Below are 25,789 nucleotides of genomic sequence, written 5' to 3' on the forward strand. Positions count from 1 at the left end.
TAGAGCTCAGAGCTGTTTCAAGATGATCCTTTTGAAGATTTTTCAGAAGAATTCATTAAGAAATCCTCGAAAGAACCTTCTTTTGAATTTCTGTAAGATATTTTGAAGGATTTTTTAGAGATATTATAAAACAACCTCGGGAAAATTCATGAACATATGTCCTCGGAAGAATTTCCGGAGGTATCCTTGGAGGAATCTTCACAGAAACTGTTTTAAAGAATTCTATCAGTAATTTTTGGACTAATACTTTCATAAACTTCTAAAAGAGAAACTTTTAGCAGAATCCCCCAAAATATTCTGAAGGAGGATATTTCTGGAGAATTCTTCGATGCAATTCATGGAGGATTTTATGAGGATTTTTTGGGGGAATTCTCGGAGAAATGATAGTGAAAACTTTTGTTTGGAGAATTTCTTTTTTTTTTAGTTTTATAACTAATTATGTCGGTCTTGTTGGTTTGGGTAGTGTATTTGTTTCGCGAAGGTTGTCTTGTGATCGGATGATAACGTTAACGGAAGTCCAATCGACCGGGAGTGATGGTGGGTGCGAGGAGAGAAACTTGCAAAAAAGATAGAAATGATTGTGGGTGTTGGTGCGACTAGGAGTGCCTTGATGGTTCTGGAAAGTTGAAGAGCTGATGTTCCACCCATGACAGCGATGCCAGTTCCAGCAAATGGGTGAGATCTGACCATTTTTAATACATCATTATCGACCATATACATTTTGCGCCCGCTTCGGGTTCGTACAATGGATGCGTCGTTCGATGGTCAATTCCTATAAGGTGTTCTGCACCTCACTCCAACGGTTGGTAGGATCTTTGTCCAGCACTTCCGAAAAGCTAGCTTGGGGATTGGGGAGGGTCTTATTATTTGTTGTTTGTAGCATTTACCTTTTCGAGAATGGCAAACAAAGCGTAGGGGGAAATGAGTGGTCGGGAAAGTGGTGAAGTTTGACCGGTAGTTGTGGTCATTATCGGTAGCCAAGATGTATAAACAGTCTCTTGTTTCTTATTAGAGATTGAAGGGTAGTACATAATTGTTTGATTGTTTGTTTCTTTATGTTGTGTGATTTATTGATTTACTCAAATCTGGCATTACTTCCAGTTTGTCGCATACTGTATGGAGCGGTATGTCGTACGACAGGCATACTCCCCTGCGTTGAGTCTGGGACCTATTCTGGGCGCTTGCTGCTGTGGCTCAGTCAATTTCAAGACCTTTCACTTGATATTTTGCACATGGCTAGATACTGTGCGTAATAAGTACTCACTCAACACGTTATATTAGCAAGGCGGATTTTTTCCAACAGTTTGATCGTTTGACGTTGATTATTATAATAATTTTCTACTCCCCCATTTGGTTGATAGAGTGACTCGTCAGCAAATTATATATTTTCACTACATGACTTTTTGCTACACTATATTCCACTATTATTTTAAACTGCTTATATGTATGTAATCTCATATTATATTTTATCTTCATGTATTACTGGCTGAACTTTCATGTGAGGGAGGATGGGTGGATGCTTTTACCATTTGATTTATATTTAATCCATATAGTCTCTTTAATAAAGACAAATCAATCAATCAAATATTTAATCCAAAGAATTGTACCAACCCAAACATGATGATAATTCAACAATTATCAGTTCATACACAGATGCAATCCGAAACTACCACAATGAAAAAAGTAAATATCATTCAATTAATTCGATTAATTCACCCTTATAATTAAAATTAAACACTATTATACGCCAAAAATGGTAGAAACAAACTTCATAACAAATAAAATGAGTGTATTTACAGGTTTATTTTGCTTGGAAAGAAATTTATTGGCCCATTAATTTAAAACCTTCAGAATGTTTTATGTAATTTTTGGATAGCATAGCATTCAAACTTAAATTTTGATCTGGCTGTTTCCAGAAAGAAATATTTGATCAAAGCAGGATCAATATTTGATTGCTTTATTTTTGCGTTCTTTTTTACTACTTATAAACGTTTTATTTCAGGAGGATTCAATCTACCATTTTATATGGGAGGATTCTGGTGAATCTATAATTTTCCTTTTCTATTTCAGATTTGAAATCGAACACCCACCCAACAAGGATCAAATTGAGAAAGGAACCAGGCATCAACCAAAAATAGTTTGTGCACCTGAACGTTGACCAAACGTTTCCTTTGAACTTTACCTTTCCCCTAACACCCAAATTCCCGTGACGCCTAGGCCTGAAAGAATGTAGAGGTCTCTATGTACTTTCATAAGTGTCCAACTAATCTTCCTTTTCCCATCCCTCAGCTGTCGCAAGGACGTGGCCAGGACAGCACTCGACCGTTGGAGGATTGCGTCAATCTTGTATAAGAGTCAGAGATTAGTCCGAAATCTTTGCGCTTTGGTAACGGACAGGAAGGATGCAACCCTCATAACAGCGATCCAGGGCTGTACCACCTACGAATTTGTGCGATTTGCTTAATGCTAATGCTATTTTTTTGGAGGAATTCTCGGAGAAATTTCTTTAGGAATCCTGGAAAGAATCCTCGGGAACTGTTTAGCTCACAAGCATTCTTTGGAAAAACCGGTGATGTTTCTAAAGAAATCTCTTAATGTATCATTGAAATAAATTCTGGCTTAATCCTTCGAGAAACGTCTTATGGAAATTCTAGGGCAAATCCTCAAAGAAATATCTGTCGTTCATCTTGGAATTTCTGCTACCAAATCCTCAGAGGAACAAATCTTTGATTGAGTTACCTGAGGCATTTTCTGGGCATTTCTTTTAAAAACCGTAAAGAATTTCTGAGATAAATCTTAAAATAAAATTCCGAAAGGGAAATAAATGGTGAGGTTCTTGAGAGAATTCTTGGAAAAGAATATTTTGAGAAACTGATGGAGGAACGCTTGAACGAAGAAATTTCCGTGAGTATCTTTGGCTACACCCTATTTTCGACAAACCTCGCAAACAACAAACCCATCTCTTCTGGGAGAAACAACGTCGCCTGGAAGAAGAGGAGTGCGAGAAAATGGAATTCTGTGCCGTTCTCAAAAACACGGAACTTCAACCATAACCTTAAGTTAACGTATCCCGCAACGGCTTCGTGCCACGAGCCGAAATATGCAAGGACTTATCCTTAGATGAGGGCCCCTTGACGGACGGACATGAGGGATCAAAAGGTGGAAGCAGCACTTATTTGAAAGCAGCACTGATGGAAGCACCGGCGTTATTTTCTCCCAAAAGAGACGAGTCTGCTGTTTCCGCTACTATTTGCATCGTTCCACATTCTGCCGAGTTCAATGCTGAAGCATTACCGCCCGCGCTGCGCTCTCCTCCTCCAAAATCTCTCTGCATTCACCGTCAGTCAGAGCATTCGTTCCATTAACTCCGTTCCACGTACCCTATGATGCTCTCGACTGCGTCTTGGCTGTTGAAAGTCGCCTATAAAGTGCTACCATGGCTCAATTTCCATCATCTGTTAAATACAATAGATGACACATGTCACAAAGGATTGTCGACAGCGTAGATTTTTGGTTGGGCACGAGTCATTTTCAAGTAATTCTGCCTTTGGGTTAGAACTACACGAATGTAGCTTCTGTACAACCAAAAACACGCTGTCGACACTCATTTGTAACATGTGTGCTGCTTGGGGAGTTTATGAGAAGTTATCAAGCTGGCTTCATCGACAGCCGGTCGACAACGGAGCAGATCTTCACTGTATGGTAAATCCTCTAGAAATGCCGAGATACCAGATCTCAACATATCACCTGACCACGCAGATTTATAAAACTTTCGGACGAGAACGCTTCCCTGGGGTCAATGGTTTGCCCCTCATAGATTGACAACCCCTGGTCTGATGTGCAACGGTGATGATCACGGGAAAGGGGCCGAGCCACTCGAACTTGACCTGCGTGAGCCATCAACGCCCGAATCTAAAGAGGGGAAACAAGTGTTTGCGTGCGCTAAATTTAGTAGCTCTCGGCTGGCTGGCGGCACACGTCGTACCATGAATGATAATTTTGTTGTCAACTAATAGAAAACAAAACGACTGCAAGACAAAACTCGGTCACCTGTCGTCGGTCGTTGCGCACCGTCGTGCGACCGGCGGCGGCGCAGACGGTTTCAAATTTGAGCGAGCGGAGGACCTTCGGATCGGAATCCAATGCAAATTATACGGCACTCGTCATATGGCTGGCTGACTGGCGGAAAATGACTAGGTTTATTTCCGAGCGGTAGGCCAAGGGGCGGAGACATGCAAAAGAGAAAACGATAATTTTGGGTAGGACCCCGATTTTTTTTTCCGTTTCAGTCTCATAAGTCACCCTACCTACAAGAACTCCGACGGAAACCGGGTCAATCCAAACGGTGGGAAAATGTCAAATGTTCCGCGCATAAAGGGGTCACACCCGGCTTGGGGTGGCCGAAAGTGCATTCGATTCGGTTTTTGTAAATTAAATTAAGCCATCAAAAAGGTACAAATTGACTTACAAATTAGATGTAAATCGAGCCATGAAACTGACATAATCAACACTAGCACAGAGAGAGAAGCAAGGGTACCTTCCTTTTTTTTTGGAATCCGGAATCGCAATAAAACCGAAACTAGGTGGATCAAGTGATTCAGCGGATTACCGTTAGGCGTCTTCTTCACCTTCCCGGACGACAACGACGACTACGAGCCGGCAGCGAAATTGAATTTTAAATCACACTTGAAAGTACCGAGAGGGCGAGAGAAACTCCCCGAAAGAGTTTTCAACTTAACTCTCTGCTATGGTGTGCTGCAAAGTGGGAAGTGCAGAGGCAGTGCCATGATTCCCTAACAGCCGCTGGGTACACAGTAAAAATTAAAAAAAAATGTGACCTTCAACCTAAAAACTTATATGCAATATGTAAAACTACCTTTTTTGCTCTAGAAAAGGTGACCAAGATCAATGGAACTAAAAATTAATCTCACCCAGGTGCTATGGGTGAAAAAAAAATCAAGTTTTGGTTGGGACTCGAACACTTCACTGTTGAGTGAGTGAGCGACGCCCGAACTCTCTAGGCCATCTCAGCACATTCAAATAAGCGCAGCTAATCCAAAGGAGTTTGTTTGTGCTTTAAATAATCAACTAATTTTTATGATTACTATTCAAATTGTATACAAAAATTGCTAGACATAAATAATAAAATTGCTACGTCAAAAATCTGATTTCATTTTTCACTGTGTCAGCCTCTTCTGGAATGTGTTGTAAAAGCACATTTGGGAAACACACTCATCGTCGTCGTCGTCGACGTCGATAGAAAACACAATTTGCATGAAATTATCATACACCTTCTACGATTGCTGTTTGCACGCAATTGGTAGATCATCGAGGGATCATCTCTCTTTAGGATAGACAGACAGAGGTTCAATGTACGAGCCAAGAAGTGTACTGCAGCAGCGGGTTCACGTCGTCACCATCCAACCATCCGGAGAGGGTGAAAGAGTTTGGGGCGGTTTCTACTAATGCGAGTGCGTGCCGTCGTCGTCGAAGTCATCAGGTCTCCATAAAGTGTCGGTACTGGACTATGCGATGGGAATACGGAATGGAATTGAAATGGGACACGAGACAGTTCGGTCGAGAATTGAAATGGAATCAAATCATCATCAACAACAACGGTGGGATTTGAATAGAATGATAGTTGATTGGATGAATTTCTCACGGTTTGTCAATGAGGAGTTTCGCTTGAAGTGACATCATACACAGAAACAGATTAAATTCGGTGTCATTAAAAGACTTTCAGTAGAACTGAAACGTTAGAATGGGGAAAAATTCACATTTTCATAAGATGTCTAATTTTAAATAATGACCCACTGCTCAACGGTTTAATCGGCACAATAAACGATGCAAACGCATCAACTCTTGCAGCGCAGCACCAAACTATTTCAGATATTTCTCTATTAGCCAAGCAGCTGTTCATCGATGGAAAATATTCGAATTATCTTCTGCTGCTGCCTGGATCGAAACAATATCCAATTAATACTGCGGCGGTTCAGTTATCCGAGCCAGAGAGCAAGCAAAACGAAAAAAAAAACAATGTAAAACAATTTTCATAGTCGAACAAACATCTCTCGCATTTCTAAACCAGCTCTGAACGCTCTTGCAGCAACATCGCTTTTACAGGCGGATCAACAACAGTGTAAAAGCATATTCGATTATAAGCCCAATTCACGGCGGGAGGCCTGAAGTACAGCCTGGGTACGCGGCTCGGTACCGTAAGCTGAGGACAAACTGATCGGTAGGGTTGAATCAGAACGTTATTGATCCATCATCAATTTAATAATGATCAATAATAAAGATTATTCAAAACTCATTAATAATAATGTTAATAATCAAAGGGTATGAAAACCGGTAGGATAAGTGAATTTCTTTTGGAGGTCCAGAGGTTTTTTAAAGTGTGGAATTCAAATAAGGAATCTCTGGGCGAATTCCTAAAGAAATGTCTGGATGAATTCCTAGAGGATTCTTAGAGGAATTTGGGGAAGGAATCCATGGATTGCTTGATTGATTTGTCTTTCAGCCCTTGGCTGTCTCTCGGAATCCATGGAGAAATTTTTAAAGAAATCCCTCCAGGAATTTCTAGAGAAATGCTGGAGAAATTTCTGACGGAATGCCTGAAGGAATTCCTGGAATAATGCCTGCAGGAATTCCTGGTGAAATGCCTGGAATAATTCCTGGACGAATCTCTGGAAGTATCTCTGAAAAAACAAAATGTGGAGGTATTCTTGGAGGAACACATTGAGGAATTCCTGGAAGAATGCATGGAGAAATTCCCAGAGGAATTCTAGGAGGAATCCCTGGATGATTTTCTTGATGAATTACTGAAGCAATTCCAGAAGGAATCCCTGCAGGAATTCCAGGAGGAACCACTGGAGAAATCTCTGGAAGAGTTCCTGAAGGATTCGTTGGATGAATTCCTGTAAGAAATCCTGGAGGATTTCTCAAAGAATTCCTGGAGGAATTTCAGGAGGAACCCCTAGAGGAATCTCAGGAGGACTTCCTGAGACATTCTTCAGGAAGTTCTCCTGGAATTCCTGTGGAGGAAGTTCTGAAGAAATCGCAGAAGGAATTCTTGAAAAAAAACATGACGGAGTCCCAAGAAGAGTTCACGGAGGAAATCACTGAAGTATTTCCATGAACAATGACAGGAGCAATTTCAGGAGGAATCCCTGTCGGAGTTCCCGGAGGATTCCATGGAGGGATTCCTGGAGGAATCCCTTGGAGGAATCTCTGGAGGAATTCTTGAAGAAATTCCAGGAGAAAGTTCCGAAGAAATCGCAAAAGGAATTCTTGAAAAATCCTGCAGGAAATGCCAAAAAGAGTTTGTGCAGGAACTTTTGGAGGAATCCTTGAAACAATTCCTGAAGGAATTCCTACAGAAATCTCAGAAGGAATACCGGAAGCAATTTCAAGAGGAATTTCTAAGAAATTCCTGGAGGTTTGCCTGCATGAATTGCTAAGGAGTTCCTGAAACAATTTCAGGAGAAGTTACTGAAGAAATCCCAAGAAGACTTCCTGGAAGAATTTTTAATATAACCCCTGATACGGTTCCTGACAAAATCCCAGAAGGAATTCCCGAGTAAATCTCTAGATGAATCCCTGAAGGAATTCTTGAATGAATTTCCGGAAGAATTCTTGTAGAAAGTCTGGAAATAGGAGGAATCTCGGAAGCAATCCCATGAGGAATTCCAGGAAATCTCAATAGAGATTTCTAAATGAATTTCTGGAAGAATTTCTGTAGGAATTCTAGAAAAAAATCTGAAATAATCCACGTCTGCAGTAATTTCCGGACGAATTATACAAGGAATCCTTAAATAAACTCCTGAAGGATTTTTTTCTGAAGAAAATTGGATAAATGTTTGAATAACATCTTCTTCTTTTTTATGGCTCAACGTTCGCATTCTAATTTGGCCTGCCTCTCTTCAACTTAGTGTTCTTGGAGCACTTCCACAGTTATTAATTGGAGGGCTTCCTTTGCCTGCCATTGCATGAATTGGTATATTGTGAGGCAAGGACAATGATACACTATGCCCAGGGAGTCGAGAAAATTTTCCCGACCGGAACGGGAATCGAACCCGCCGTCTCCGGATTGGCGATCTATAGCCTTAACCACTAGGCTAACTGGAGACCATCTGGTATTTTTTTTTTAAATATGTAATACCAGGGAAAATTTCTTACAGTAATACTTCGAATGATTCAAGATGGAATTATTGGACTATTCTCTAGCGGAGTTCTTGAAGAAATATATGGAGACATAACTGATGAAATTTCAGAAGGAATACCTGTTGAAATATCCTAAAGGATCTCTGATGCAATTTCTTCGGGAATCCCTACAAAAATTCCTGAAGGAGTCCTCGAATAAATGCAGTAGAATGATCACTAACTGATTGGAGGAACTTGTTGAAGGGATCTCTGGAGGAATCCATGATGGAATCTCTTAAGGAAACTATGGGAAAATTCTTCGAGTCATGCTTGCAAAAATATCTGTATGAAATTCTGAAGTAATCGTGGTGGGAATTCCTGAAGCATTTCTTGGAACATAAGCTGTTGGAATCCTGACCAGTATTCTGTTGGAATCCTGACCAGTATTCTGTTGGAATCCTGACCAGGATTCTGTTGAAATCCTGACAAGGGTTCTGTTGGAATCCTGAGCAGGATTCTGTCGGAATCCTGAGCAGGATTCTGCCGGAATCCTGAGCAGGATTCTGCCGGAATCCTGAGCAGGATTCTGCCGGAATCCTGAGCAGGATTCTATCGGAATCCTGAGCAGGATTCTGCCGGAATCCTGAGCAGGATTCTGCCGGAATCCTGAGCAGGATTCTGCCGGAATCCTGAGCAGGATTCTGCTGGAATCCTGAGCAGGATTCTGCTGGAATCCTGAGCAGGATTCTGCTGGAATCCTGAGCAGGGTTCTGCTGGAATCATGAACAGGATTCTACTGGAATCCTGGAAAGCAAGTCGGAATCCTGAGCAGGATTCTGTCGGAATCCGGAGCAGGATTCTACTGGAATCCTGAGCAGGATTCTGTTGGAATTCTGAGCCGGATTCTATTGGAATCCTGAGCAGGATTCTGTTGGAATACTGAGCAGGATTCTGAGCAGGATTCTGCTGGAATCCTGAGCAGGATTCTACTGGAATCCTGAGCAGCATGTCGGAATCCGGAGCCGGATTCTGTTGTGGAATTCTGAGCAGGATTCTGTTGGAATCCTGAGCAGGATTCTACTGGAATCCTGAGCAGCATGTCGGAATCCGGAGCCGGATTCTGTTGGAATCCTGAGCAGGATTCTGCTGGAATCCTGAGCAGGATTCTACTGGAATCCTGAGCAGCATGTCGGAATCCGGAGCCGGATTCTGTTGGAATCCTGAGCAGGATTCTGCTGGAATCCTGAGCAGGATTCTGCTGGAATCCTGAGCAGGATTCTGCTGGAATCCTGAGCAGGATTCTGTTGGAATACTGAGCAGGATTCTGTTGTGGAATTCTGAGCAGGATTCTGCTGGAATCCTGAGTAGGATTCTACTGGAATCCTGAGCAGCATGTCGGAATCCAGAGCAGGATTCTGTTGGAATCCTGAGCAGGATTCTACTGGAATCCTGAGCAAGATTCTGCTGGAATTCTGAGCAGGATTCTACTGGAATACTGAGCAGGATTCTACTGGAATCCTGAGCAGCATGTCGGAATCCGGAGCAGGATTCTGCTGAAATCCTGAGCAGGATTCTGCTGGAATCATGAGCAGGATTCGGCTGGAATCCTGAGCAGGATTCTGCTGGAATCCTTAGCAGGATTCTGTTGGAATCCTGAGCAGGATTCTGCTGGAATCCTGAGCAGGATTCTGTTGGAATCCTGAGCAGGATTCTGTTGGAATGCTGAGCAGGATTCTGTTGGAATCCTGAGCAGGATTCTGTTGGAATCCTGAGCAGGATTCTGCTGGAATCCTGAGCTGGATTCTGCTGGAATTCTGAGCAGGATTCTGCTGGAATTCTGAGCAGGATTCTACTGGAATCCTGAGCAGGATTCTGCTGGAATCCTGAGCAGGATTCTGCTGGAATCCTGAGCAGGATTCTGCTGGAATCCTGAGCAGGATTCTGCCGGAATCCTGAGCAGGATTCTGCCGGAATCCTGAGCAGGATTCTGCCGGAATCCTGAGCAGGATTCTGCCGGAATCCTGAGCAGGATTCTGCCGGAATCCTGAGCAGGATTCTGCCGGAATCCTGAGCAGGATTCTGCTGGAATCCTGAGCAGGATTCTGCTGGAATCCTGAGCAGGATTCTGCTGGAATCCTGAGCAGGATTCTGCTGGAATCCTGAGCAGGATTCTGCTGGAATCCTGAGCAGGATTCTGCTGGAATCCTGAGCAGGATTCTGCCGGAATCCTGAGCAGGATTCTGCCGGAATCCTGAGCAGGATTCTGCCGGAATCCTGAGCAGGATTCTGCCGGAATCCTGAGCAGGATTCTGCTGGAATCCTGAGCAGGATTCTGCTGGAATCCTGAGCAGGATTCTGCTGAAATCCTGAGCAGGATTCTGCTGGAATCCTGAGCTGGATTCTGCTGGAATTCTGAGCAGGATTCTGCTGGAATTCTGAGCAGGATTCTACTGGAATCCTGAGCAGGATTCTGCTGGAATCCTGAGCAGGATTCTGCTGGAATCCTGAGCAGGATTCTGCCGGAATCCTGAGCAGGATTCTGCCGGAATCCTGAGCAGGATTCTGCCGGAATCCTGAGCAGGATTCTGCTGGAATCCTGAGCAGGATTCTGCTGGAATCCTGAGCAGGATTCTGCTGGAATCCTGAGCAGGATTCTGCTGGAATCCTGAGCAGGATTCTGCTGGAATCCTGAGCAGGATTCTGCTGGAATCCTGAGCAGGATTCTGCTGGAATCCTGAGCAGGATTCTGCTGGAATCCTGAGCAGGATTCTGCTGGAATCCTGAGCAGGATTCTGCTGGAATCCTGAGCAGGATTCTGCTGGAATCCTGAGCAGGATTCTGCTGGAATCCTGAGCAGGATTCTGCTGGAATCCTGAGCAGGATTCTGCTGGAATCCTGAGCAGGATTCTGCTGGAATCCTGAGCAGGATTCTGCTGGAATCCTGAACAGGATTCTGTTGGAATCCTGAACAGGATTCTGTTGGAATCCTGAACAGGATTCTGTTGGAATCCTGAACAGGACTGTGTCGTAACAAATCTTCTAAGTGCTTCTTCCTTCTGGCAATCATTGTTTTATCTGCCAGCAAATTGCCATTCCGGCTATTGCACATGACAGTTGCATGAAACCTCTACATATCGTTCCGATCTATGCTTCCCTGCGCTTCAGTAATCACACTCTCTTCATGCTGCCGAACGAAAATTATTAGGTATTCTTTAAAAGTTGATGATAGTATGATAGTATGTTTAAAACAACGTGAAACGAGCTCACCAGGAAACGCCACCAGCGTTTCTCGTCTATATGATGACAGAGAGATGTTCGATTTGTATCTGCGCCGATTTATTTTTTGCTGACTTACCTGAAATATAATAAACCGAAAAAAATATTGGTATTAATATTATAAACTTTGTGTTGAGCGAACTTAAAATCGTACAAGAAAATGTTTTGAAATTGACGAAGCTAAAATTAACCAAAACAAATGGGTATTGTCATTTTTTATTCGTTTCAAGGGAGATAATAAGAAAGTAAAATTATTTTAATGAATCGTATCACCTCAAATTCTACCAACTGTTACCGATGTGCCACTGGACGTTATGTATATGTTTTGTTATTTTAGTTTTTTTAATGCTCAGTCAGTATAACCTCAGGCTGAAGACGTCTTCTTTTATCTGTTAAATTATAATGACAAATAATCTTGACGGTAGCATGAAATACTCAAAATCTAACGAAAAGACAAAAATTAAAGCTAGACGAAATTGAATGAATTTAAACAAGTTCAATTTTACCCCGGTATACAGTACGCGTTTAAAATTTAACGAACCGAAGCTCCACCAAACAAAAACAGAAGATGCACAAACTACCCAACAGCAAAAACATCCCAAGCGCCTCTCTACGCACGATTCCGTTACGCAGCAGTCGATATTATTTCGGTTCAAGAGAGGAGGAAAGCAAGCAAGGTGCAAGCAAACAAACGCGCAAAGTGTACCTTATCTGCGGTGGCTGCGGCGCTGATACAGGTGCTAAAGACACGGCTTCGCCTCTTACGTTGCCGGTACTCGGTAACCTGAAGATCCATTCTACGACGTTGGTGGTGGTGGTGGTGTGGCGCTGGCGTCTTCTCCTCGGCACCAAGATGCTCTTCACTGTTCTTCTCTCTTCTTATCCGTTCACACACTGCACTGACTCGCGAACTTCTAAAAACCGAAACCGAACCCCGGATGAAGATTCGATACTTGGGCGAGGCTGCAGCATCAGCAGCTACCACTACTGGCGTTACAAGTAGCAATTATGTGCTTTCAGTTCCACCTTTGTGCCACCCGGAGCTTCTTCATTGCATGCACTCACTGACGGACGACTGTTAGAGCCCGGTATTAGCCCGGAGCTTTTCGCTCTCCGTAGTAGTCCTCCGATAAGTGGGCCCAAGTCAGGTTAAGGATTTCGTCGATTATTAACACTTGTATCCCGCTGATATTTTGCTGCTACTGCTGGCTGCTACCGATATTCATAATGCTAAAGGGAGCAAACATTGCGTGTCACAAAGTGGTTTCTTCTCTCGTTAATCGGATTGGAACTGGGTGGTGGATAGCGAAGCGATCGAAAACTTATAGAGTTCGAACTTAAGGTGAAACAGGATGCATTTCCTTATTTTTTATTTTTAGATTTTTCATTAAATAACGAAGCAAAATATTTTCAAAATCGGTCTCCATACACATTTAGAGGAAGGATCAAGGATCCGTTTTCCAACAAAATTTCGAAAAAAACTGGTTTCTGAAAAATGAAAAACATTTTCCGTTTCCCAAAAAATCAGAAGATAGGGTATTTTAGCCAATAGTGGACCCCCTTTTTATATTAAAAAAATCCTGCTCACATCTGTTTTTACCGGCGAACTTTCACCGGGAGACGATGGCTCACGGTTCTAGCCAGTAGTTCCAAATTACACAATAATTCGATTTTTGTAACTAATTTGTTAATGAGGGGGTTAGAAACAAAAGTAAGTAAGTGAAGGTCCTATTAGACGTGACAAATATTTGGCCAAACAAGCCCAACAAATGACCAACACAGACTGAATTATAGCAACCTTGGATAAATGTCGGACTTCAATGGCAAATATTTGTCATAATGACAAACAGTCTAATGGCCCCTTAAGTGACAAAAATAAACTTTCGATTAAATGATATATATAAAAATATAATAATAAATAAACGTTTTTCTTCAATTTTCCACCCCATACAAAATTAATTGAGTTTCCAAGTCGACCAAATTTTCTCCGATTTATTGTAATTTTTCTAATCATCGTAAACATAATCTTAAAAAAGTTCCAAAAAGCTTGAAATCTGAAGGATTGTTTTATGTGCTCAGCTCAAAATCGGTAAAGTAGTCACTTATACCCCTTTGCATCTGGGCCCCTCAAACAAAACTGGGCGTCCATTATTGTCTCCGTTTCAACATGATAAGAGAATGCGATCTACCTTAAAGAAAGTGGACCCCAACAACCCAATAGTGGACCCCGGGGGATCACTGTAGGACTTTTCCGTTGACAAATCGAACAAAAACTGGTTTATCGTCTGTTTATGCCAGAAATGACAAATTTTGCGTTCTAAAACAGGAGGCATCAATGGGATGTATGGATAAAAAGTAGTGAACTTAAGATTTTTGCATTTCTGATAGTGAATACTGCTCTGTGGAACAGAGCTCGTATGAATAAGATAGAGTTTACTACACTACAACTATCGAACATACTACAAACAATGCGTTCGGAATGAATAGAAGAAGTATTTACTTCAAGTTTATAGCAGTAAGCCTCAGAGGATGCTGCTGGTGATATGTATAGTAATATTGGGATTCCGAAGAAAATCTGAAGTAACAGAAAATTTGGAAATAACAATGGAATGTACTTGGAAAAACTTGAAAATTAAAAGAAATTGTGTAAAAAATCGTTCTGGTGAGATTCGAACCCACGACTGCGCATTTGCTAGAGCGATGCTTTAACTTACCAAGCCACAGAACAGGTAACGGTTTTGCGGAATAGAAACCAAACTAACTCCGAGCCGATACCATGACCACTCCTTTTTTCACAATTCCCGGGTTCTTTCGCCAATTCTCAACACGCTCGTGGTTGAGCCTTCTTATTATACAAGCGAGAGCTAATTGTTTTTATAGCATCAAGACTTACACTCGCACTCCGCATACCTAGGCACCGAACCATATGAGGTGCTGGTATCTATTTAGTATGTGTCGAGAGCTCTATTCGGTCGCACTCTCAAGTGACCAGCTGCATCGATGAAATTCAACTACGGTGTGTACCCTAGTTGTTTCTACGATTTCTACCAGTTTCATTCTTAGAGCTTTTGCAGGAGTTTTTCATAGGGTATCTGCAGGAGTATTTCCCGGGGGTTTGCCAAAGGTTTTCGGAGGAATTCCTTCCGGAGACCATAACAAAATTTTCTCAAAGTTCGAATTTCTCGAATTTAAGTGGTTTTTCGGGAAAGCTTTCCAACAGTTTTTCCTAGAATTTTTGCGAGACTTCTGCAGTAGTTGTTCCAGGTGTATCATACAAAGAATTTTCCGGGTTTTTCTTGGAGTTTCTCGTCAGATTTCTCCCGTAGCTCCTCTGAAAATTTCGCTCAAAGGTTTTCAAGTTGCTTCTGAAATTCATCTAATATGTCTACCCAAAATTACTTGTATTTCTCAAAGTTCATGGCGATTGTTTTTTTCGAATTCCAAGAAAAAGTCCACGGAAAGCTAGGCAAGCACTCCCGGAGCACCTATTGGAGAAATCTCAATAGCAGTACTTCCCAAACTGTGAAACGCGGCGCCTTGGTGCACCGTAGATGTTTATTAGGTACACCATAGACTTTTGAGTCGAAAAAAAAAAACTGGTAATTCAAATCACTGTCCCATGTTTTTGTTATTTTATTTTAATAAAAATAGTGTTGTTTTACGTCATTCTACAAAATCTTTGAATATCCCTTGGATCTTCAAACGTTTCAACTGTTATATTTTTGGTTAAAATTCTGAAATTGTCTTTGAACTTCTTAGTGGTTGTCCATTTATTAGGTAAGGGATTTTTTTACGATTTTTCGACACCCCGACAAAGTTTTTGTATGAGAATCCCAATATTTGTGTATGGGGCGTAAGATTCAACTGAAATCCTCGATGTCTGAAAATTTGGCATAGTATTGATGCACAGCGAAATTTTCGAAAATTTCAAGCGGCGCCGCTATAGCGAAAATTTTGGGAACCTCTGCCCAAAAGGAATCCTGGGATAATTTTTGATAGGGAAGAACACTGAAAGTAATCCTGCAAAATTCTATAAGAAGAATCTCAAGACGGTCACAGTAGGAAACTACGAGAAACAGCCTGGGTTAGATGGAAGAAATTGCGGCAAGAACTCTATGCAAAAATTTAACAAAAACTTCTGTATAAGCCTAGAAAGGAACTCTGAATGTAAAAATCTTGGGAGAAAATTCAGGATAAGTTCTCAAAAACTCAAATAAATAGGCATTCCTGGAGCAGCACCGGATAGAATCTCAAGTTTCACTTCCCGGCAGAAACTCGAGGCAAAAGCTGAAAATAATTTCTTGAAGAAATAATCAACTTCGAGAGACTTCAGCGATCGACTTTGGGAGCAATACAGGAAAAACCTCAGGAAGAAATTCCGTGAAGAACTTTTGCAGAAAACACATGAACGTAAGTTTATAGAAATCGTACGAATGAATCCTGTAGAAATTCTACGAGAAATCATTCAAAAATCTAGACAAGAACACCAGAGAAAATCCCGGGAGAAGCATCGGAAAGAATTTGTGAAAATAATTCAAGAAAAATCTTGAGGAGAAATGCCGCAACATCATTTGAAAAAAAATCTTCCTTCGGTATAAATCCCGGGATGAAACCTGGAAAAAATCACATGAAAATTTCATGTAGAATACACAGGTGACATCGGTCGGAATTCTGGAAAATCCTGGAAAATTTTCAAGGAAAAATTGCGGAAAACTAAAAAAATCTAAAAAAACTAAAGTAAATCTTTCGGAGGTAATTCTGGATAAATTTCAACCCCCAGATTCATATGCGTTCACCTAGAATTGGAAGCCTCTAATCGGAATTGTGGGCTAGACGGAAATGCCTGCTCGATTCAGGAGCTTGTTTCTCTAAGAAGTGCGAAATAAATAAAAGTTTTTATTAAGGTCAACCTTGAAGAAAACTTCTGAGTGAATAATACAAAAAGTTCTTGCGGCGCAACAAACTGAATAGATCCATCAAAATTTATTCGTAGCAATCTGCACAAATCTGTTACAAACCACCCAATACGACATAGGTCTGTCCCAACTAACTAGAAAAGAATTTGATACATATGGTAACCTCGCGTGCACTTCGAGTTTGTAAACATTATATCACTGTTGAAGAACGAAGATTTGATATAAGGTTTATAATAATTGATTATTACCGATTTGACAAAGTTTCTTTTGTCGTTTGTTTTGTACCTCTTATATTCGACAATTCTTAAGTGGAACGCATGCTGCAGAGCAAGAATGGTGGCTACCTGTTATATATACTTATATTCGACAAATCTCATCAAGAAGATGAGCTTGGCGGCTAGTAGTAGTGACTATCGCTTCTGATTCAAATGCAGAAGATGCTGGGTTCAATCCTTGGCTCGCCCTTTTCCTTCTACATACTTTGTATCTTTCTATCTACTTTCGCAGGCTTTTGTTCCTATATATACATCTCATGTTTAAAAACGTATGTTCATCTCTATAACAAGAAACAGATTCCTTCCAACTTCTATAGCATAGTGCAAATATATCATATAACGCCTACATATTTTGCAATCAAACGAACAGTGACGCTATCACTTTACGCCTGGCATCCACGCACCAATGCGTGACCTCTATACCAAAAATAAGAATTTCTCAACAACTCTCCGACATCCGTATGGGCTTGTGAATTCCACGGTCTATTGCCAACAAGCGACTGCAATCGTCACTTCCCTTCCCATCTCATCATTGACCTGCAACCTGACGTAGCAAGCGCCATTCTCGCTTGAAAATAGATGATCATCGATACTCACACACTGAAGATGGCTGTCGTCCCAAGCAGCTATTATCGTATTGTTTCCTTGTGTGAGTGTAGCTTGTCTAGCGATACTGTAGTAGCATCTACGTACGGTCAATAAATTTTCATTTTCTTATATTTATCAATTCCCTTCTATAAACTGGTACCCTTATTGACCAAAGGTAATCCTGAGGTGAACCCAGGTATTGTAATGTTTGGTATTCTGAGCTTCGATGATGTCCACGAGGTCTGCAGAATTACGTTTCGTTTTATCAATTGCGCTGGAATTAAGATATTTTATACTACGGAACTGTGGAGTTCGCAGTTTGTAGCTCTGCATGCTTTAACTAATATGCCGACGCACGTGGCGCAGTGGTCACACCTTCGCTTTATAAGCAAATGATCATGGGTTCGCTCCTAGCCCCGGGATTTCATCAGCTGCTCTTGCTCTCGAGAGTGGCTGGCGCTTGACTCTCTTCTGAGTTTTCATAGCGAAACGGAAACTCATAATGAACCCTCAATTGGACTGGAAAAGGAACAGCAGCCATACATCAACATCCTCGTGCTCATCATTCTAGTAGAAAAATTAGGGCAGCACAAAAACCAGTTCGATATTGTGAACAAATGAGCACAAAAAAGTGAAATCTCCATCCAAATGGCTCAACTTTAGCTCTTCAAAACTCTTTGATTTTCCATTAAAATAACAATTGTAGTTCCTTATTTGAAAGAACTACTCTTAATCTTTCGATTTCCAACTTCGACTGCCTAGATAAATCAGAAATAAAAAAATATGCGGCAGATAAAACTTTTTCATGTTTTACGGTTTGTGTCCACTTTTTGTTTATATTGTTGTGGCAAATCTCACAGGCAACGAGAACAAAAGTTTGCTTGCACACATACAAGTATAAGTAATGGGCCCAATTATTGAAATAATTTACATTACATTAAACAAAGAATAAACAGATGAAAACATATGCAAATCTGTTACGGCTCAATAGCACAATTGTGTTGGTTTGTCACGAAAGGGTTAAATGGCTAAGAATAATGAAAAAATATAAAAAAATACACTGACATCGTCTTTAACGAGCGGCTGTACAGTAGGCTGCGGCTTTTTTTTAAGGTAGTTGAAACCTGGAATTCGTAAAATTTTTTGGATACAAATGACATAAAAAAAACCTCTGAGCTTGATCCTAAAATATTGAGATTTAGAAGTGGCACAATCGCCTTAAAGTTATTTTTTTGAGTAATAAAAGTGCTATAAAAAGTTTCTTCAGGGCAAAGATAGACATCAAAAATATCTACAAAAGCACGCTAAAAGATTTGAAATTGGTCAACCGGTTAAAAAGTTATAGGACTCTAAAGTGACTTTGGAAAGTTTCAATGTTCGACAGCTTTATTCAAAATTTAAATTGTGAGAGACTCATAAAAAAAAGATTGAAAATTGGTTGAACATTGAAAAAGTAATGGCCCTTGAAATAAAAGGACCTTTTTATTACTCGAAAATTCAACTTTGAGGCAATTGTGCCACCTCTAAATCTGAATATTTTTGGCTGAAATTCACACGTTTCTCTTTTTATGTTATTTGAATCCAAAAGAGCTTACGAATTCCAGGTTTCGATCACTTTTGAAAAATAAGCCGCAGCCTACTGTACAGACTGAACACAACTTAACACTGGACAATGGACAAACCGAGCACGTACCACTTCTTTTTCTTCTTGGAATAGCGTCCCAACTGGACCAGCGCCTGCTTCTCATGTGTTTATGCGCACTGCCATTGCTATTAAGTGAGAGCTTCCTCTGCCAATGATTAATTTTGCATGTGTAACCCAGAGGTGGTAATAACAATACCAGTATTCAAGACATTTGTTTATCTCAGCAGAACACTAAGATTAAACCAAAACAGGACAATCAAATATCTACTTTACTTCGTATTTCAAGATATTTGTTATAACTATGTCAAGCTTTGAAATCAAAACCCACTCCAGAAATCTAATCGACTGTTCTATCATCATCTTACGGTCATCGATGACCATCTTCGTCGACTCATTAGGTAGCCACCGTGTAGCGTCACCTACCATAAGTATATTTTTAGTCATAACCGCCCAATCTGCCCAATCTGTAAAGTAAAGGCTGCTGATCGCTGACCGACCATTCCCATAACTTTGCGTAAGAAGCCGCGCAGAAACGATTTTATATAATTATCGCACCCTAATTGATAGTCACAGTACCATCGCGCGATGTCGTCGTCCACCCACCGACCGACCACCGACCGGCACAAACTCTATTTCCAATTTCCCATCTGAGGAATTCCACGGAGTCATGTCAGTCGATCCTGAGCGACCATTTCAAAAATATCAGAAACTTTGCACAGTTTTTCAATTTCATCTAAATCGCCTTTTTTCGATATCAAACCTTCATATTCACTCACGACTAACTTTTCAAAAGGGTGTATGCGAAAATAGTTCAAAAATATTCTAAAAGCTGTACAGCAAAAACGGATTGTTCGATTGTTATGAATTTTTCAGCAAAGTTAGATAACTAAATGATGATTCCTTAGAAAATATACACTGTAAAAAATTTCTTTTTTTACTATAAAAAAATATGATCTTTGTCACAAAAACTCAAATATCTCAGAACCCTATCTTTTTACCAACGTCAATTTTTTAGGGAAAATGGCCCATTATATCAGCTATCTACCATAAAATTTTGGTGATGGTAAACTGATAAACAAAAAAGTTATGACATTTCAAACATTTCACAATTTTTACATTTAGTAACAAAAAAAAATTTTTTTTCTGTGTAAATTATTTCGAGAACTATATTTTGATGCTGATTTTATTGTAAAGGCTACCGAATGAATTAAACAAGTTGTTTTCATGATATTTTTGTTTGATTATTTATAATTACTATAGTATCTATTTGAACCTTACACGCGATCCAGTGTTGTGATCAAAAATATTGAGATTGTCATACTTTTTATTGTACGTGACTGGTGAAAAAATCCCTTGATAGTGTTGAAAAGCTGTTGATCATAAGAAAAATGGAATTAAACTTATTTTGAAGACGAAAGCTGCATAATAAAAGTTTTATATATACGCGTATACGTCTAGTTGATCTGCAAAAAAATACCTCTTAGGGTCGATTTCTTCACCCTGGCTTAGGCGTTAAGCCAGGTTTAACTATATGGGTAAGCCTGGCTTACGGGTTAAGCCGAGGTGAAGAAATCGGCCCTTAGAGAACAGACTTTATGATCGGAAAAATGCGAGTAACTTCAACAACAACAAATGCATGAGAGGTACATACCACAGACAAACAGACAAAACGCCTAGAACAATTTTCGTGAAAATCCATCGCCCAGTTCACACTACCACCACCTGGTGGAAATGTTTCACGAAACACTGCGTTGTGCAATATCGTCATCAGAAGGCGCTAGTGTGAAACGTCAAACGCAAAGAAAAACGATGGGCACTCTTCTGGTTATGAAAGCCACAACCAAGATTCAAAATGATCGTTAAAGGCGTGGTCAATGAAAATTTCGTCAGTGTTACGTTTGTTTGTCTGTATACTAGGGTGGCCCACACTTATATGAAAAACAAAAATTTCGAAAAATGCTAAGTCTTACCTCCTAAATAAGTTGTTTTGGACTCCCAGAAGCTACGTTCAAAATTTGAGTAAAATCGGTTGAGCCTAAGGGGGCGCTCAAAACGCTTGAAGTTTATATGGGAAAACTTGGCCAAATGTATGTAGAAATTTTAAGTTTTCTAATTTTGCCGCTAGGTGGCGCTGTAAGCGTTCAATAATCAAACCCTTTGGTATTATTGTAGGTGACTATATGCCAAACAACTTTGTCGAAGACCGCAAAGTGATCCGACGCCTGTGAAAAAAGTTATACCCTAGGCAAAGTGAGGCAAAGTAGTGAGATTTCATTATTGATATTATTCTTTTACATGTATTGGAAAAACAACAATAAAGTTTATCCTCACTTTACCAAGGGTATAACTTTTTTCACAGAAGTTGGATCACTTTGCGGTCTTCGACAAAGTTGTTTGGCATATAGTCACCTACAATAAGACCAAAGGGTTTGATTATTGAACGCTTACAGCGCCACCTGGCGGCAAAATTCGAAAACTTAAAATTTCTGCATACATTTGGCCAAGTTTTCCCATACAAACTTCAAGCGTTTTGAGCGCCCCCTTAGGCTCAACCGATTTTGCTCAAATTTTGAACGTAGCTTCTGGGACTCCAAAACAACTGATTTAGAAGGTAAGACTTGGCATTTTTCGAAATTTTTGTTTTTCATATAAGTGTGGGCCACCTTACTGTATACATACCATGAAAATGCTCACGAAAAAGCAAAAAAATACTACCGCTATGGATATTAAAAATTTTATAGTAAATTTTTTCTTCGTCCAAGCAAACAACACCAAACTAGTCAGTTAAAACTAATAAGTGATTTTGTTTATTATAATCTAACGAACAACATGAACAGTCGCTTTCTCAAAGGTCTTCAACTCAACGCTCTCTTGTAGACCGCTTGTGAAAAAAAAAATGTTCAAAAGAGTTACGAAATCTCATAGATAAACTGAAAGAGACTGGTTATGCCCAAATTGAATACAAATTTACGCATTTGCACGTCCTGCCGTCTAGACTTTGACAAACGAGCCATCTGTATATCATCGGTAAAGCAGGGCGCAGGAAGTTCGAAAACGACAACAACTGAGAAATTGCCAGAAGTGCTAAGTGCAGAGAGTCATGCCACCGTACCATCAGCGACATCTGTTTAAACAATTTAATCACGCCTCTTTTCAAAAATGCTTTGAAATATACTTCAACATTTATACCCATTTCAATATTTTTAACGTTGCAAAACACGCTTTCAACATTCATCTTGAAGAAGAGGGAAAACACTTGTCCTCAAATGTAACAGCAAATTAATCAATAAACGACTAATGCGCGGAGGGCGTGATAAAATCGGAACAGTACTGTACATATAATATACATAATACATAATAAAAACAGATTGTTTTACTCCCGCAAGGCCATTAACAATAAAATCAGCATCAAACTGCGCTTTCCGGCCGAAATAATTTACACTAAAAAAAAATTATTACTAAATGTGAAAATTGTGGAATGTTTGAATTGTCATAACTTTTTTGTTTATTAGTTTATCATCACCAAATTTTTATGGTAGATTGCTAATACAATGGACCGTTTTCCCTAAAAAATTACATTGGTAAAAAGATAGGGTTTTGAGATATTTGAGTTTTTGTGACAAAAATGATATTTTTTAATGTTAAAAAAAGATTTTTTTTTCACAGTGTACATTTTTTTTAGGAATCACCATTTAGTTATCTAACTTTGCTGAACAATAAAATCTGCATCTAACTGCGATTTCTGATCGAAATAATTTACACAGAAAAAAATATTTACCAAATGTGAAAATTGTGAAATGTTTGAAATGTTATAACTTTTTTGTTTATTAGTTTACCATCACCAAATTTTTATGGTAGATTGCTAATACAATGGACCGTCTTCCCTAGAAAAATTACGTTGGTAAAAAGATAGGGTTTTGAGATATTTGAGTTTTTGTGACAAAAATGATATTTTTTAATGTTAAAAAAGATGTTTTTTCACAGTGTATATTTTCTTAGGAATCACCATTTAGTTATCTAACTTTGCTGAAAAATTTATTGCAATCGAACGAACCATTTTGGCTGTGCAGATTTTTGAATATTTTTGAACCATTTTCACATACACCCTTTTGAAAAGTTAGTCGTGATTCAAAATAAAAATTTGATATCGGAAAATGACGATTTAGATGGAACTTAAAAACTGTGCAAAGTTTCAGTTCAATAGAAAATCATGAATTAAAAAATTTCCTTAATTTTGATGCTGTTGCTTGGAATCGCTCATCTTAGACTTGGAACTAAAGGTGCCAAGCTCGACGCGCTTCGCTCTCTCGTCCGATTGGGCAAAGCAAAACTATACCTACTTAAACTTAACCAAGGCAACTCCATTTCGATCAAATTCCAGTTTTGCCATCGACTCCACCGATTTAGAAGCGCGGTAGCGAACCGCGGCTCGCTCCGACGAACGCGACGTGTACGGGGTGGTACCGGGCGAGACTTGAAACCCGCAGCAAATAAGACGCGAACGCGTGGGAGGCAGCACACTTGGCAAAACTAGCCGATGCACAGTGGGAATAGTTAATGGAAAAATCGGAAAGATTCTACCAAATAATCTATGCATACTTATAAAAGAGTTATGATAAACAAGGGTACGTCCAATTACAAACCAAAATGTTCACATCCTTTCATTTTCAGCAAGTGCTGATGAGATCTTCTATTTTTAAGTCAAAATTGTTCCTACCATGTAAGCGAAGTGGGCTTCGTGGCCGAGCGGTTAGCGGCGTCAGTCGTTTAGGTGTCTCGTAAGCCTCGGAGTGTGGGTTCGATTCCCGCTCCAGTCGGGGAAAACTTTTCGTCAAACGGAAAATTCTCCACTGGGCTACTGGGTGTTATATGTGTTGTCCGTTGTCTAATGTTGTAATGTTCAGTCTGTAGTGGCCGAAAGGTCGAAGACGGTGTAATTGTCTTTTTTTTTAAAAAAAGCCCTTTCTGATGGCAATGTGTGAAAGAGGGGGGAAGTGATGATGCAATCACTCGTCCACTTAAACATAAACTTGAACCTAAAAAAAACTTAATTTTGTCCTCATGACAGATTTTCCCACTGTGCAAGGTATGCGTATACTAGCTAGTAGGTGTATCAACTGAAAAAAAAAAAACGAATGTCATCCACACACATCACATTCATCGACGCTCGATAATTGCTCGTGGGCCACGAATTGTGGCGTCATTTTTTTTTGTTTTCGTTTTCGATGTCAACCCGGCTTTGGTCAATGAGTTCGGGGTCGTCCGAGAGGTTCATTAAAGAAGTTGTTTGTCTTGTTACGTGCTTGTTCAGGTGCATTCCTGGCTTTTTTGTCGATTGCATTGAATTGAGCAACTCCCCAATAAACCCAACCCAACTGCACAAATACTGAATGTGACCATCAACAGAGTTACAGCCAGTGAGAATCGTGAGGCTAAAATCAGAAGGTTGGCGTGATATCACGGGGAAGCATTTTATCTTATCTTACCGAACGAATTGCCGACGAAAGTGTGAACATGATAGCAAAAGCTAAAGCACACAAACGGTTTCGCCGGATTCTCACAGGCAGGACGTCCGACAGCCGCCGTCGGCGATGTTCCGCTCGAATATTGCCTGAGCTCACGCGAACCCCTGCCGATTGTCGGCTGCCACAAATTCGTGGCGATCATGGAAGCGATAACTGCTCTATGGCAGTTATTATGCACATGAGCGCCAATCAGCTGACGGCACCACATTTGCGTGTACGGCGGCGGCGAATTTCCTGCATTTGTTTTCGATTTTGCGCTTACGCGCTATAGCCACATGAGATGACGTTTGGGGCGGGGTTCTTCCGTTCGGGGACATCACACAGCAGATGAGAAGTACACAGATTCTGCTCAAAACCAGTAGCAGATTGCTTTGTCTAGATACGGTGAGGCGATTGATGCAATCACAGTTGGAGTTCGCCATTTCTGGTGATCTTGCATGTGCTCGAGGTACACGTTATCGCATTCCTATCTAGACATGTGAAAAAAACAATTAGGGTAATTTTCCAATTGTTGCACGGCTAAAAACTCGCCTATTGTTGCACACTCCATGTTATTCTTATGAGGAGTGCAACAATTGGCGATCTTTTAACCGTGCAACAATTGGAAAATTACCCTACGGCAAACAGAACTTCTTTCGTAACTTTTCAGCATATTTCCATCCATTCGGGGCTTTTGAACAGTTGCAAATGAACGTACGACTACGACTACCACTATGTTAGGATCAGCATTTTTAGAGCTTTTGGAAGTCTCAAACTTGCTTAATAACGGTTAGCGTGATCTGGAGCACCTCTCTGGTCTCCCCGAGCAGGATAAAATATCTGAAGAATACCTCACTCAGGTATGGAAAACCAAATACATACAACCGGAATGAGGTATTAAGAAGCCCTGCATAAGAGGTAAAATAAGTATACTCTGTGCATAAGACGTGAATAATGACATCAAGTATGGCAATACCTGAATAATAATCGGCGATTTTTCCATACAAATAGTGATTTTTCCATAATTGAATAATACCTCAAGAAGTCCTCAACACCAAAACAATAACTCGTTGAGGTATTTTATCAATACCTACAAAATACCAAAATAAGTTATTTCAAATACCTGGATAACCGACCAACACCTTGTCTTAGTATGATACCTGATTTTGGTATGCTTCAGTTATGTGTCAGTTATTGATTCCTGCTCGGGAAGGTCGGTTGGACTGGAATCTACTTGGCTAATCAGACCTCGGATGTGTGGGTGTAAGGTAAAAACTAGTAATTAACAATTTTACGGTTTATTAACCTACAAATTACATATCTGTGTGGGTGAGGGTGTGTGTGTAGTTCTTAAATAAATACCTATAGAGGCCGACCGGGAATTCCTGGAGAATTGGTGGGAGCGCTTGGTGGAAACTCGCCTCGTACTGGGGGTTGGACCAG

The 25,789-nt window shown here is 40.3% G+C and overlaps 2 protein-coding genes across 10 annotated transcripts in view; both read right to left on the reverse strand.

The window, feature by feature from the left end:
• LOC109408749 (serine/threonine-protein kinase N) overlaps positions 1–25,789 on the reverse strand; it is a 371,435-nt gene that overhangs the window by 168,815 nt on the left and 176,831 nt on the right. For 2 of the 8 annotated variants that reach the window (XM_062854352.1, XM_062854351.1), the window contains exon 2: positions 12,125–12,648. The exons of the other annotated variants lie outside the window; for them this stretch is intronic. In XM_062854352.1, coding sequence (XP_062710336.1) covers positions 12,125–12,214 — 90 coding nt within the window. In that variant the 5' untranslated portion in view covers positions 12,215–12,648. The remainder of the gene's footprint in view (positions 1–12,124; positions 12,649–25,789) is intronic. 8 annotated transcript variants of the gene reach the window in all.
• Positions 1–25,789, reverse strand: part of LOC134288706 (uncharacterized) — a 345,573-nt gene that overhangs the window by 131,660 nt on the left and 188,124 nt on the right. The window contains exon 1 of one of the 2 annotated variants that reach the window (XM_062854358.1): positions 20,461–24,884. The exons of the other annotated variant lie outside the window; for it this stretch is intronic. The gene's annotated coding sequence lies outside the window, so the exon portion shown is untranslated. Of the gene's footprint in view, positions 1–20,460; positions 24,885–25,789 lie in introns of those variants that run through there. 2 annotated transcript variants of the gene reach the window in all.

This window comes from Aedes albopictus, chromosome 2 (genome assembly GCF_035046485.1).
Source record: "Aedes albopictus strain Foshan chromosome 2, AalbF5, whole genome shotgun sequence".
Taxonomy (NCBI): Eukaryota; Metazoa; Arthropoda; class Insecta; order Diptera; family Culicidae; genus Aedes; species Aedes albopictus.